General features: G+C 40.6%; 1 protein-coding gene across 1 annotated transcript in view; it reads right to left on the bottom strand.

Moving 5' to 3' along the window:
• stim2b (stromal interaction molecule 2b) overlaps positions 1-13,644 on the bottom strand; it is a 47,130-nt gene extending 33,486 nt beyond the window's left edge. The window contains exon 1 of the mRNA XM_060874647.1: positions 12,318-13,644. Coding sequence (XP_060730630.1) covers positions 12,318-12,441 — 124 coding nt within the window. The 5' untranslated portion in view covers positions 12,442-13,644. The remainder of the gene's footprint in view (positions 1-12,317) is intronic.
• Positions 13,645-15,012: the final 1,368 nt, after the last annotated feature.

Genomic DNA, 15,012 nt, shown 5'->3' with positions numbered 1-15,012 from the left:
ACTCCGAGTCTTTTTATGGTTTATGTTGTTATCAGAAGTGCCAAGTTACGTGAGTGAGAAACAGAAGTACGGACACACACATGGATTCCAGTCGACGGGGGTTAAAATCTCCATAAAAGTAAATAACTAACAATGATTTAACGGTGATATAAAAAAAAGTAACGGGTGACACGAGAAAAGGTGTTCAGAAGCCATTTCTACAACATAGGATATGTAACGTATCACCGTATATAGAGGTTTCCTCACAAACCGCCAGCAAACGGTTTAAAAATAGTACTAATACTTTAACAATGGTACTTAAGAAAATGAACTTGTTTATACTAATACATTGTAATAAAATGTACACTTAATAATGTATAATAATAATAATAATGTGAGGGGGCACGGTGGCTTAGTGGTTAGCACGTTCGCCTCACACCTCCAGGGTTGGGGGTTTGATTCCCGCCTCCGCCTTGTGTGTGTGGAGTTTGCATGTTCTCCCCGTGTCTCGGGGGTTTCCTCTGGGTTCTCCGTTTTCCTCCCCCGGTCCAAAGACATGCATGGTAGGTTTATTGGAATCTCTGGAAAATTGTCCGTAGTGTGTGATTGCGTGCGTGAGTGAATGAGAGTGTGTGTGTGTGTGTGTGTGCCCTGCGATGGGTTGGCACTCCGTCCAGTGTGTATCCTGCCTTGATGCCCGATGACGCCTGAGATAGTCACAGGCTCCCCGTGACCCGAGGTAGTTCGGATAAGCGGTAGAAGATGAAGAATAATAATGTGGAATAAAACATACTCTTCCCATCCACTTTAATAGGAGAACCTGCTATCTCTGTTAAGTTATCTACTCATTCGTTCACACAGACACAGCGAACAAGCTAGGCTCAGATCCCTGACGCCAGTGGAACCGGGTGTAATCTTCAAGCCCGTCCACCTCAAGCTTCGGTGTTTTGTGCGTGTGGAGATGCTTTTCTGCTCATCGCGGCTGTAAAGAGTGATTATTATTAACGTCACTATGTATATCGGTCCTGAAAGATCGATGTCTGTATAAACTCTACATGGTGTATGGAAATCCCAGGAGATCTGCAGTTTCTGAAATACAGACGTTTGATATGAACGTTGACTGAAGCTGTTACTGGTGATTGTGTTATTGACCGCCGCAGAACTCTGGTCAGGGAGTTTGACTCATCAGATAGAGTTTAACCATTTATTGCGCAAGAATAACATTACACACAGGGTCATGTGTGCGAGGTAGTTTCTAGGAATGAAATAAAGAAACAACTGCTTAACACATAATAACCATAACATGACATGTCTAGCACGAACATTAGCCAACTGGTACAACAGACACCATACAGAAGCATTAGTCTTAACTCTCAATAAGTAACTGAGACAACATACTGCATGGTGCACTGAATTATTAAGAAACTGATGCTTAATACAAATCAATAATAAACCATCGCAGTAGTTACTGAACACCATTGTACAAATGTTACCGATGGAAAAAATACTAGTAGCATGTTTAGCCCGAGCAGCCATACTAATGAGCAGCTATGCTAGCGGCTAACCCGGCTATATAACAGGTGCATCAACACAGTTAAAATACAGATTATATATATTTAACATCCTGTAGCAAAATGAATATCACATCGTAGTCTCCTTTAACAATCTCTACGATTATAGAGGAACAGTGGAGCACACTTGCAGCTCCACAAACTTTTTCCTGCGCTCTAACACGGCATCACCAGTAATGCATCGAGAGTGCCACTGCGCCTCGACTGCGCAATTTGTGCGCCGCTGCCTATGCTCAGTGCACCCGTGTCTGAGAAGCCGCGCTAGAGATGCTGCGCATGCGCGACTCGCGCCGAAAAGAAGAGAATTCACAACAGAAGCTCTTGACCTGCACCAGCATGATTTTCTGCACTGATTCACTGCCACGTGATCGGCTGATTAGATAACTGCATATTACTGCATATGTGGGGATGTGGTAGCCTAGTGGTTAAGGTGTTGGGCTACCAATCGGAAGGTTGTGAGTTCGATTCCTACGTCCACCAAGCTGCCACTGCTGGGACCATGAGCAAGGCCCTTAATCCACAATTACTCAGTTGTATAAAAATGAGATAAAATGTAAGTCGCTCTGGATAAGGGCGTCTGCTAAATGCTGTAAATGTAAAAATTAAACTGGACAGTGAGTATTTTTAGTTAGGGGTTTTGGGTTGGAAAATAAATATTACTCACTCTCACTCACTCATTTTCTACCGCTTATCCGAAAAATAAATATTATAATTCCAAAAAAAACAAGTAACCTGAAATATTTGGTAATACTATCTTTTACATTTTTAAAGATTAAGAACAAGAATTTAACATCAACTGCTTCTGGTTAGTTTGTAATAATGAAATTGCATTAGAAATGTACTAAGTCTCAATACCGCATCATCATCAGGTCCAATCCTACTTGAAAGCGTGTTTAAAGCAGAAGCATCTGTATTTATTTCTACACTTTAAAGGCAGCCGTCGCTCAGAAGAACAGAATGGAAATAAATCGAATTAATCAGATAAGAATAATATTACTGGCTCTCTTCACAACGATGTTCCTCAGACAATTCTGTCCATAATTAGTCCATCTGGATCACTACAGCTCAGTGTGTGTGTGTGTGTGTGTGTGTGTGGTTGTTTTGGATTTCAGGTGCAAAATGAATTACCCCTAAGGCCAAACTGAAGTCTAGTCTGACAGAATTGCTTAGTTATGAAAAACATTCAAGAACCAGTGATCGTCACTGCTGTCATCCGCTTTCTCTGGTCCTAATGTGGTAAACACACACACACACACACACACACACATTCACGCACATCTATCAGGTCACATCTTACTGGAAAACATGACCCTGGTCTGTAAAAATACTTACATGTAGCAAAGAGCGCTAGAGAGGAAAGTCATCACTTTACTGGCAGTGTCAGAATTAAATGAGGTGATATCATGCAGGGAAGTGATATAATCCTTTATAAAATTATAAGATGAATCACTTCAGCATCGCGGTCTGGTAAAAGGGACGCAGCAAAATACTTAACGATAATCAAATAGCGAAGAGAAGTTAAAAAAAAAGAAGTAAGAAAGAATAAAACTTGGTTGGCACAAGATAAGATACAAGATATTAAAAAAAAATACAAGAGTTAATCTCATGACACACTTTTGTGTGAAGGGTTGGGGAGCGACAGACTGCATAATATCGTAATTGCATAAATTAAAAAAAAATAAATAAAAAAAATCACACACTTGTAACAAAAGTGTGGCCAAATTCCCAACAAACTGTAATCAGATCCCAGTGACTTTTTATGGTGTACTGGGTTACGTGGTGATTGATTAATGATTAATGGTGTATTAATAGATCGTTATAAGTATAAAGCATGACAGCTGTCACCGGGACTCTGATAATGTCAGCTGTGTGTAGTTTTCCGTAGCGGATCTGATCGTGAATCGGATTGTTAGCATTCTGTAGATGTACAATTACACGCCGTAGCCTCTCTTGCTATAGAAAGAAGCGCTGAGCAGATGCTGGACCGCACTCACAGCACTGATACTGATATTGTCCTGTATACTGTATGGCCAAACGTTGGTGGGCACCTGGCCATCACATCCATTTGTCCCTGTTGAGCATCCCATTTGGGAATTTGTGTTAATTCAGCTACAAGAACATTAGTGAGGTCAGGTGCCGACGTCAGGTGAGGAGGTTTGGTGTGCAGACAGCGTTCCAGTTTATTAAGTTGAGGTCAGAGCTCTGTTCAGGACACTAGAGTTCTTCCACTCCATCCTTGGTAGACCATGTCTTCATGGAGTCTGGGGTGTTGGACTGATCAGAAGGTTGTGAGTTTGAATCCCAGTTCCCCCAAGCTGCTGCTGGGCCCCTGAGCAAGGCCCTTACACATGAATTGCTCAGTTGTATAAAATGGAAGTTGCACTGTATAAGCGAGTCTGCCAAATGCTGTAAGTGAAAAGTAATGCCTTGATTGGGGGCTCGGCAATAGCAGTTTGGTTTGCCTGGGATTTGAGCTCGCAACCTTCTAATCGGTCATCCGAACATCTTAACCATGTTTCGGGAAATATTACTACACACTATAAACGTTTCTAGATAAAGATGTCACATCTGCATTACACTTATGAATGAAGAGGCAATGTAACTGTGGTTCAGATTCCGGTTGACAAAGTTATAGTTTAAAAAAAGTTCTACAATTTAAAAAAAATAGTAGAGCTTAGTCCTTGATGGTAAATAATAATAATAATAAAGTCGCTAGTGGTAAATAAAAGTAAAAATGGGGTAAACTGTAATTTGCCATTGGCAATCTTGGTACAAAACCTAATGAAGAGTCTTGGGTACAATTCAAATATTGTCTTTGCCAGACAGGTTTTCGGTTACATGTTTGTTTTAGTATCTCATACACAGAATAGCAGAAGTACGGGAGGAAGCTCCGCTATAAGAGACCATTCCCACCGCAACAAAACACAATTCCAACACCAAGAGGCTAAATGAACAGACAGGGAAAATGCGACAAATTGCGCACAGGACAAAACTGACACGAACGATCGGCCGCTACACGTTACAGACAAAACCGGATAGCAAAAAATTACTTAATTAGCTACTTTTTTTTTTTTTTTTTTTTTGCTGTGTTCCTTCTTCTCTTACTTTGATCTGTTAATAAACATATATACACTTATTCAAGGTACCAGAATTATTCAAATACACCTTGTATATTTTGAGTTATACTCGTTTAAATTTGAACATGTTGTTTTCAAGTGAGAGGCTCAAAAATACGCCTCGGGTTAAACAGGTTAAACATTTCTCCACCTCAAATTTTACCAAACTTATAGCAGAGGATTTAAAAAAAAAAAAAAAAAAAAAAAAAAAAAAAAGGCTAAAAAGCACAAAAGAATAACATTTTATGGCCTGTTTCTCAAAACTAGTTTTGAATTATGGTGTTTGATAAACACTACAGCGGTGTTTAGTATGTGATCTTGTCTCCGGACGAAGCTAGGACACGGGCAGCACGTAAACCTTCATCCTGTGCTAACACTACAGAAGAGAGTCAACACACACTGTGGATACACCAAATGTTAACTTTCCAACCTTTCTTCTTACAGTAAAGGCTCCTCTGACACTTAAACACACATCTTGTGTTTACAGGTCTCAAAAATAATAAATATCACATGGTATAATAATCGTTTTAAACAGCGCCATGCGCTGAAAAATGTTACTGAAGTCTCTACGTCGCCGAGTGTCCGGAGGTTAAAGATCTTTAGAGAAAGATTTCCTTTAATAACCGTGAGCTCAAAAACACATAAAACTGACAAAGTCACTGCTGGAGCCTTGAGCAAAGCATTTAGAGCTCATGTGTACGCCTGCAACTTATTATTCCTTACGCTTGGATAAAAAAGGAGCTGCTGAATTATTCTGTACAGCAGGTGGTTACAGACGCGCAGCTCTACACTGCCTTAGGATCCTTTGCCGATATATCACCGCTGATAATGTTTTTTTAAACCTGTTGTAATATTAATACTAAGATCATTTGAGTACTCGAGCTAGGACATAGAAATAAAGCCCATGCTCTTCAAAATGATTCATTAATGATGGACCTGTTGAATCCACCTTAAACGGGTCATTTATTATTAACGAATTTCTCCATGAATCTGAAATGACATGAGAATCGAGAAAGGAGGTAAAAAAAAAGAGAGAGAACACACTTGGTTTAGTCTGTACTCCCTAAAACCGAATATCGTCATCCCACGAGCTGAATTTTCAAATCGATTTTTTTGTATAGCACTTTTAATGGTTCACGCTGTCTCAAAGCAGCTTTGCAGAAAAATAGAAACAGAATAAAAAGTTGAAAGTTTCAAATTAAGTTGCTATATATCTCTAACGTCTATACCTAATGAGCAAGCCGGAGGTGTCGGTGGCAAAAGGAAAAACTCTCAGAGATGATGAGGAAGAAACCTTGAGAGGAACCAGACACAGAAGAGAACCCATCCTCATCTGAGTGACATTGAAGGGTAAATAATATAAATGTCAATAATGTCCTTTCTTCAACGGTTTATAGTTAAGTGGAACTGAGGAACTAATAGTTCAGAGTGATTTCTGAGTTCATTACAGACTTAACACTAATTCCTTCCTGGTGAAGTCTTCAAATAATCGCTGAAGACGACACGAGCACAAAGCTGACTGACTCAACAGTAGTCCAAAACAGTTCAAATATAAAGACACGAGTAGCGAAAGAGAGTCACAAAGCGAGTATATGAAGTGGGGTCATGCTATAAAGTGTTTGAACAGATGGACCTCAAAGACTCAACAGCATGCTTTAATAATGCATGGGCTCATTTTTTGAAGTTTAAGATTACAGGCAATTAAAGTGTCAGTGATGATCATTTTCCTCATGCATTTTTATCGACTAGAAGAAATGAGTGTCGTACATAATACCGGTCAGACAAACTAGTGAAACTCGACCGTGTATCTTTTGTATTGCCCTGAATCAGTCTGACTCAACATTATGATAATACCTGGCTTCAGCTGCACCCACACTTCACCTACTGCCTAGAAAGAAAAGAAGTGCAGTGGCGCTGAAATGCCAGAGAGGCTCAGTGTTAATACAATGTAAACAAAACGTGGCACAAGCTAGAACTGTGTGTGTAATATTTTACATACACACACACACACACACACATATACACAGTCGTATGTTCAGTTTAGGAACCCCTGACAATTTCCATGATTTTTATTTATAAATATTTGGGTGTTTGGATCAGCAATTTTATTTTGTTCTATCAAATAACTGAAGGACACAGTAATATTTCAGTAGTGAAATGAGTTTTATTGGATTAACAGAAAATGTGCAATATGCATCAAAACAAAATTAGACAGGTGCATAAATTTGGGCACCCTTGCCATTTTGTTGATTTGAATACCTGTAACTACATAGTACTGATTAAATGGAACACACAATTGGTTTGGTGGCTCATTAAGGCTTGAACTTCATAGACCGGTGCAACTAATCATGAGAAAAGGTATTTAAGGTGACCAATTACAAGTTGTTGTTCTCTTTAACTCTCCTCTGAAGAGTGGCAACATGGAGGCCTCAAAACAACTCTCAAATGACCTGAAAACAAAGATTGTTCATTATGGTTTAGGGGAAGGCTACAAAAGGTTATTGCAGAGATATAAGCTGTGTGAGGAACATAGCGAGGAAATGGAAGACCTCAGGCACAGTTCTTGTTAAGGCCAGAAGTGGCAGGCCATGTAAAATATTGGAAAGGCGAAGGATGGTGAGAACGATCAAAAACAGCCCACAGACCACCTTTTCGACCATGCTTTTCGATGGTGTGATCGTTTGATTTACCAGATCCTTCCTGGCAGCTTGAGACAATCTGCTCAATTTCCTTTCACCTCTCTTATCAACTAAATGTCTCCCACACACAGAGCTGTCACTCACTCACATTCAGGGCTCATACTTCCTCCCAGTTCTGATGTTTGATGTGAACCTTAACTGAAGCTGCAGACTTTTATCTACAGGAGTTTAAACATTGTGCTGCTGACACCTGATAGTTCAGCTGATAGTTCAGATGAAAGTGCATTTGGACGCGTGTTATTATATATGACAAAGTGTACAGTGAGTATATGTAACCTTCAAAAATGTTTTTTTGTTGGTTTGCTACAAAAAATTTGGGTGGCATATAAATATGATACAGTGTTGCTGAAGCAGAAAAGGTTAAGGGCCTTGCTCAGGGGCCCAACAGAGGCAGCTTAACAGCGCTGGAGCTTGAACCCTGATCCTCCAATCAACAACCCAGAGCCTTAAACACTTGAGCCACCATAGAGATCGAACATTTCTAACAAAAGGTTTGAGAGACTCAAAAACGTTTTATTCTGTGACCAGAATCTTCAGCAGTCTAATGAGGCATATTTCTGTTTTGCTGAAAATATTAGCAGAGTCTATGAGGACTTTAACCTTAGACATATCAGGTCTACCCTCCAAGTGCCTTTAATAACCCTCATACAGATCTGAGAGGGAGCAGTTAAATAGCTCCTTGCTTGATTATTATTTTTTTTTTTCCTGATGAAACTCTAACAACATATAAACTGCAGCTGTTTTAAACCTGACAGTTTGTTCATCGATCCGCAATCCCGTGATGTTCTTAACTGTACAAGCAGCTGAGACATGAATACTGAATCTTCAACATTAAAAAATGAGTTTCACTCCCAGTCTGTATGATAGGCATCGAGATCAGTGCAGGAAATTCCAGCAGTGCTCAGTTTGCAACCAGGAGCCCTTTACTGACCCGCATCCCTTATTTACATATATACAAATAGTCACTCTCGCTCGCTCGCTCAGTCAAGCCACCCACGGACACACACAGAACCGCACCCACGCACACACACCCACACACTCCTTTTGCTTTGTCTAGTTCTTATATATTCTAAACAATTTTTTCCTAAGGCATTAGAAAACACTGGCAGTTGTTGTTAATTGTTTTCTCAGACACTTCCAGAAACACACACACACACACACACACACACTCTCTCTCTCTCGCTCGCTCTCCAGTTCTCATATACTCTAAACATTATTTTATTTTCTAAAGCATTAGAAAATACTGGAAGTTGTTTGCATAAGTGTTTTCTCTCACACTTCTATTCCCATGCACACGGACACCACACACACACGGGGGGGGGTTGCTGGGAGAGAGAGAGAGAGAGAGAGAGAGACACTCTGCATAGCGGCAGATGACCCCTGCAAAGTGCTGGATGGGAAATGGGTCATTCCCAAAGTCCCATAAGACCTTTAAAGGACACACAGACAGCCTCTGGGAATTGTGCATCTTTCTTACTCACCAAAACACACACACACAGCTCAACACAGCATTCATACTAACAAGCATTAGTACTGTAATTGACCAAAAAGGCCCTGGCTGATGCACTGAGCTCATACACAAGCTGTAAACACAGTGTGTGCTAAATGACTTAAGTAAATACATCAAGTAATGAAGCCTGATAAAAGTGTGGGAATCAACCCACAGGATTATGCAACACATCTCACAGCCAGTTCGATTCTGTCTTAACCCTCACAGGCAGCTCTGCTCTCTCTCAGACATAATGCTGTGACGCCTCAGGAATGCCCTGTGATCTTTAAAAGCAGATGCTAAATCAATGTCTTTTTTGACAAAAAGAGGCATTTGCACATCCGTATTTGTTTGGCTCCATTTGGGTGTTAAAAGAAAGACAGACAGAAAGAGCGAGAGAGAGCGAAGGAAAAACAAAGAGCTCAATAAATATTTATTCGCATACAAGAGTACTTGACAAATTGCAAAAACAATCGTCCATCTCTCTGTACACGTTTTTCCTCCAACAATGTGTGACGTGTAAGTTCAACATGTCTCTTTTCAAAGCAAAAAAAAACCAGAATAGCTAGTAAACTCTAGAAAAGGCTAGAATGGGCTGACATGTATATGATTATGTGTGACAGCAGCAATAAGGTGTATTCTACTAACAGAGCTGCTGAAAGTACTGAAATTCTTTCCTCAAGTAAAAGTGCTTATACTTGATTTATATAAATCATCTATGTGTTTTTGGTGTTATATAAACACAGTTCTTCTGCAACATACAGTAAACACTTTTTGTGAGTCTAACAATAATAATAATATTATTATTATTATTATTATTATTATTATTATTATTATTATTATTAATATGCACTAGTAGTAGTTAAAATGTAGCATCAAATTCTGCATTCGTATTAAAGTAAAAGATTTTAAATTTACTTTAAATTGATGAAGGAAGGTGAAAGGTTGAGCAGAAAGTAAACTTGGTACAGACCTGGTGGTTAACCACAGAACAGCTAACCCAAAAGAGAGAAGATAGGAGTGGGTCTGTGGGTTTAGAGCTAATGAACAAACACCAAACACACATAGCTGGAACAGATAGCCCATAAACACATTTCTTCTGCAACACACAGTAAAATTTTTGTGAGTCTAACAAAGGAAGTAACAAGCATATTAGAGTCGGGCTCAAGGGAAGACATAAGCTAGCGCTTTGCAAAGGTGCAGCAACTCTGTACTCAAATCTCAAGCCCTTAAATCACACACTGACTGCAGACAGTACTGATAAAAAACAAAACAAAAGTGGGAAAACATCAAAATGCTAACTAACAAAAGCTTTCTTCCTAATCTCTCAAGTGCTAGCTAACACACTAGCTGAATGCTAACAGCTAGCTAAAACAATACAAACTGAAGCAATAAATACCAAGCGTATATCAGTTAACGTTCAGATCAACTACTTACAATCGTCTGAGGCTAAAATATAACCATTACATTAAATTTACAGCATTTAGCAGACGCCCTTATCCAGAGCGACTCACATTTTTCATCTCATTTTTATACAACTGAGCCCAGCCCAGCAGTGGCAGCTTGGTGGACGTAGGAATCGAACTCACAACCTTTCAATTGGTAGTCCAACACCAGATCACTTTACACATACACACACACACACACACCGGTTTACCCAGAGTGCCTCACATCTACCACAATCGCACTTATTTTCCCATCTCAAGAATTTTGATAGGCAGGATTTAGTTATAAGCACCTATCTAGAGCGTGTACTTGGCAGGCTAGAGGGGGTTCCAGCTGGAGAGACAGCAATCTGTCAGGTCAGCCTGATTCAGGCCAGACGGCTGAAACGATACACTGTCATTAAATCCTGGCCCGGGATTGAGAAAACAGCTGTGTGTGACAGATCTAGCCAAGACTATCCAGCTGAATTTGGGCCACATACGTTCAGCCATGTTAGCCATGACCCTCACTATCCTATGGCCCATTCACACAGGCTCTTGAAAGCAGTGTCATGTTGCAGCAACTCAAGAGAAACTTGGGCTTAAGCGTTTAAATGCTATGCATTACAGCGGAGATCGAAGCACAATGTCAGAAATCGCAGGCATTCTGCGCCAAAGTCTACGTCTCTAATCGAAACAAGTTTCAAACCGGGAATCCTCTCTGGTCATGTTCCACAACAGTAGAGCAAATAGGCCTTTAGTTTCAGAAAAACACCCATCTCAGTGAGAAGAAAATGTTAGAAAATGAAATCCACAGAGATGTAACAAGGTAAATGTCAACTGTTGCATGTGACTGTTACTTATCTGAGAGCAGTCTGTTTGTCCTGGAGTTCTAGTAGACTTGGTTATTACTATAAAACTAGATCATATTACTATAGCAATGTGATAACATTCAGGTCTACATGACTAGCTCAATGATCAGAGGTGTTGAATAATTAAATACATGAGATATGCACCTTTATAGTTGTGTCTGAACTACGTTTGGGTTTGTTTAGTTTGTTTTTTGTTGGTTTTACTGCCAAATATTTATTTGAAACTGCTCTGTGGGGGAATAGAAACAATCAAATTCAGGTCTTTGCTGAATGTTCAATCTGATTTGTGACACTGGAGTATGTAATGTGGTAACTGTCATAATATGATACTGATCATAGTATTATTGTTATTATTATTATTGTGTTTAATGGAACAGACAATGTGACATAATACAGGGCTGAACTTTGTGTTCAAGGAGGAGTATTTCCTCCAGTTTCCTCTCAGCGCTCCATTACACATCCCTTAGGTGTGAGCAAGTATGTAAATGTGGTGTGCTGTGATGGACTGGCATCCCATCCACAGTGGCTTCACCATCATGCCAGGTGTTGAGACAGAATTCAGACCCGCCGTGACCTTGACCACGACAAAGTAGTTGACTGAAGATGAGTGGGAGATGCTCGCAAAAGGAAGCGCTCAGTGATTGGATGGAGGGGTTTTCATATTGCAGCATTCTGTATAGGTGTGCAAAGATCCAATAATATAGAAGCAACATATCAGACATCTGGGTGAGAGAGAGAGAGAGAGAGAGAGAGAGAGAAAGAGAGAGGCACACAAAGACAGAGAAGAGAGAGCGAGAGCAGAGAGAGAGGGAGACAGAGAGAGAGGGAGACACACACACACAGAAAGAGAGATTCCCTGCACTATGCTGGGAAGTCCTGGGGTTTACCTTCTCACTGCTGGAAGAGGAAGTCAGTCCCCTTCTCGAAGCAATGACGATGTAACACCGTGATAAACACAGCAATAAAATTAGGGTCTACTGTAAACTGTAATTAGTTGCTGATGGGAATCTCCACACACACACACGATCTTTAACCACTGCACATCAAAGAGATATTCTACTTTCGCCCAGGAGCGAGTCTGCTGTAAGGATTAGCCCTTTAGCCCTGTAAGCAACCAGGATGTGTAGAATACCTTTACCGAAAAGCGTTTGGAGGCTTTAAACTTACCTGGAGGGGACACAATGGTGGTGTCTGAAGCAGCCAATGCTCCTGAGAAGATCAGCTCTAATCCCACGAGCGCACAGATGAACAGTCCACGTAGCACGAGCGCTAACCCAGACAACTGAGACATGATGGACGAACAGCTTTCAGTTCCTCCCACACACACACAGAGCAAAAACAAAAAGGGCTTAGTGAAATCAAATCAAAATAAAGCCACCGTCGCCGTCCAAAGTGTCGGGGGAAAAAAGGGTAGCCTTAAATTCAGCAGAAAGCTAAAGGCCAGACACAGGATCAGTCACAACACCATCGCATTGGGGCTCGCGCGCACAAGATCAGCTATAAAAACACAATTACAGAAAAGCCTTGTTCTCAACCAACACCTCAGTTACTCCCTAAGTCAAGTCCCAAAGATAAAAATAAAAGTGTGAATTGATGGGGAAGAATTTCCGATTTAGGGACATCCCTTCTAACCAGGTGCACAAAAAAAAAAAAACAGGCAGCCTCCAAAAAATAAAAAGCAGGTTAATCTATAGAGATATATAAATATAAATATGCATCCAGTGCGTTGCAGGAGTCTGATCCTGACGACTGGTCTCAGCTTAAATGATCAGTAATAGTTCCACAGAGAGGAGGCGAACATCGTGTGTAGTCTCTCCAGCATAGCGAACTGAATACACGGTGTGAAGAAGATCCGCCTCCACGAGCTGCACGGTGTCACATCCCGTCCTCAGTGTCCATGCAAATCCAAACTGAATATATCCAAATAGTTACGGGCTTCTAGGACACATCTTGCACGGGTCAGCAGGGTTGCATGCCGGGTCCTGTGCTGTCCGTGTGTGGCATCGTATCACCACCTTCGCAGTCGATGCAGAAGTGAACAGCAGGGGCGGAAGAGTCTTTATGCAAATCGCTTCACCCTTCAGCGTCTCGAGCTGTGACGCTGCGATCAGCGCGAGACCATCACAGGAGTGTCAGATTTAGGCTGCGGGATCTTTCTAGTTTGATCACAACACCCCGTGCGATCCCTAAACGAACAGCAGCGACAGTGCAGGTAGTAAAGTGATATTCAGACGAGGTGAAGCATGACAATGACTGTCGGAATGGGAAAGATAAAGCGCGCGCGCGCGCACGCGCCAGAAGTTGTGTTTGGGGAAATCCTGACACACGAAAACACCGATGTTGTCCAACACTTCCTGTTTTACTGCTCAAACGTGATGAAGATGCGGCGTCCATCAGTCGGCGTGTTCATTTCAGTCACGTTAGGATAAAAAAGCGACGTTTTAGCTCCGATAAACGGGGGCAACTTCCCCTTAGAATCAACACAATGCCGCTGGGCAAGTTTTCCTCTGTGGGGTGAGCTGTGATTGGTCAGACTGTCCCAACATGGCAGAATCTGATTGGTTGGTGCTGGGAGACCTTTAAAATGAAAACGCGGGAATATTAACGTCAATGTAATTCAGTTTTCTTTTTTTTTTTGAATGATGAACTTTTGTTAAATCGATTCGTTTTGAATTAATTCATTATTCATTAACAGTGGGTCGGACCTGGTTCCAAATCTACTGAGACGTATCCAAGACGACCAGAAAAAGGGGCGTGGCCTCAGCTTTCAGGGCATAGTAGCTCGTGTATGCTATCCGCTTAATGTCGCCAGATGACGCAACAGATTATTTGCATATTCATTGAATCGCCTTGGTAATTTGTATATTTGTGAGTGTTTAGTAAAGGAAGATAGTGTAGAGTAGACTAGAATAGAACAAGCTAACTATTTAGCTTGTTATTATCTATAAGCTAGCTATTTATAAAATCTATCAAACAAACTATTTCTATTTGAATTTTTATATCATTTCTATCAATGAACCCACTAGGCCTGTGGTAGACTAGTGGTTAAGGTGTTGCGCTACCACTTGGAAGGTTGTGAGTTCAATCCCAGGTCCACCAAGCTGCCACTGTTGGGCTACTGAGCAAGGCCCTTAACCCTCAATTGCTCAGTTGTATAAAAATGAGATAATGTTAGTCGCTCTGGGTAAGAGCGTCTGACAAATGCTGTAAATGTAAAAACACACAAAAGTTAGAACAATATATTTGCTTGCGTATGTAAATGCGATATAAGAATTTTGCGTCAATTAATATTTATATGTGAAATATGTGAGATACAATGAAAAATACAAAGAAAAAGAAGCGGTACTAAAATGAAACATTTACAGGTCTCAGGAAAACCATGTTTTTATTACTGTTAACATTTGCACAGAAAACAAGTTAAAAGAATAATATACGCTTATGGGTGGGACACAAGATAGTGATCGGTGATTGGTCAGTCAGGTGATTGAACTCGCAAACACTATTCAACACACGTCCAAAGCTCTGGAATGTTCTGTAGCAAAGCCATGTCTTGTTCTGCTGTAAACTACAGAGCGAGTTCTTTGCAGTGACGGCATAATACAAGCAGATTACATCGCTACATTTCAAACATTTACTATTGACTGACAAACCTTAGCTAACACTCAGGGGAACTTGGTAGGTTAGCCAGTCACTTGTTTTTAAAAGTACTTCATACGGGTCACTTATCACTGATGTCAGAGCTAGATGCAAAACGTAGGTTGTGTTAAGTATAAATGATGATCGCTGTATACCAGTTTATTTTCAGTTGCTACTTTACATCAGCTACTTACATTACTTTGATTAACATGATGGCTCATACAGT

The sequence above is a fragment of the Tachysurus vachellii genome, chromosome 7 (genome assembly GCF_030014155.1).
Source record: "Tachysurus vachellii isolate PV-2020 chromosome 7, HZAU_Pvac_v1, whole genome shotgun sequence".
Lineage (NCBI taxonomy): Eukaryota > Metazoa > Chordata > Actinopteri > Siluriformes > Bagridae > Tachysurus > Tachysurus vachellii.
This window is presented reverse-complemented; position numbering and strand designations above follow the sequence as displayed.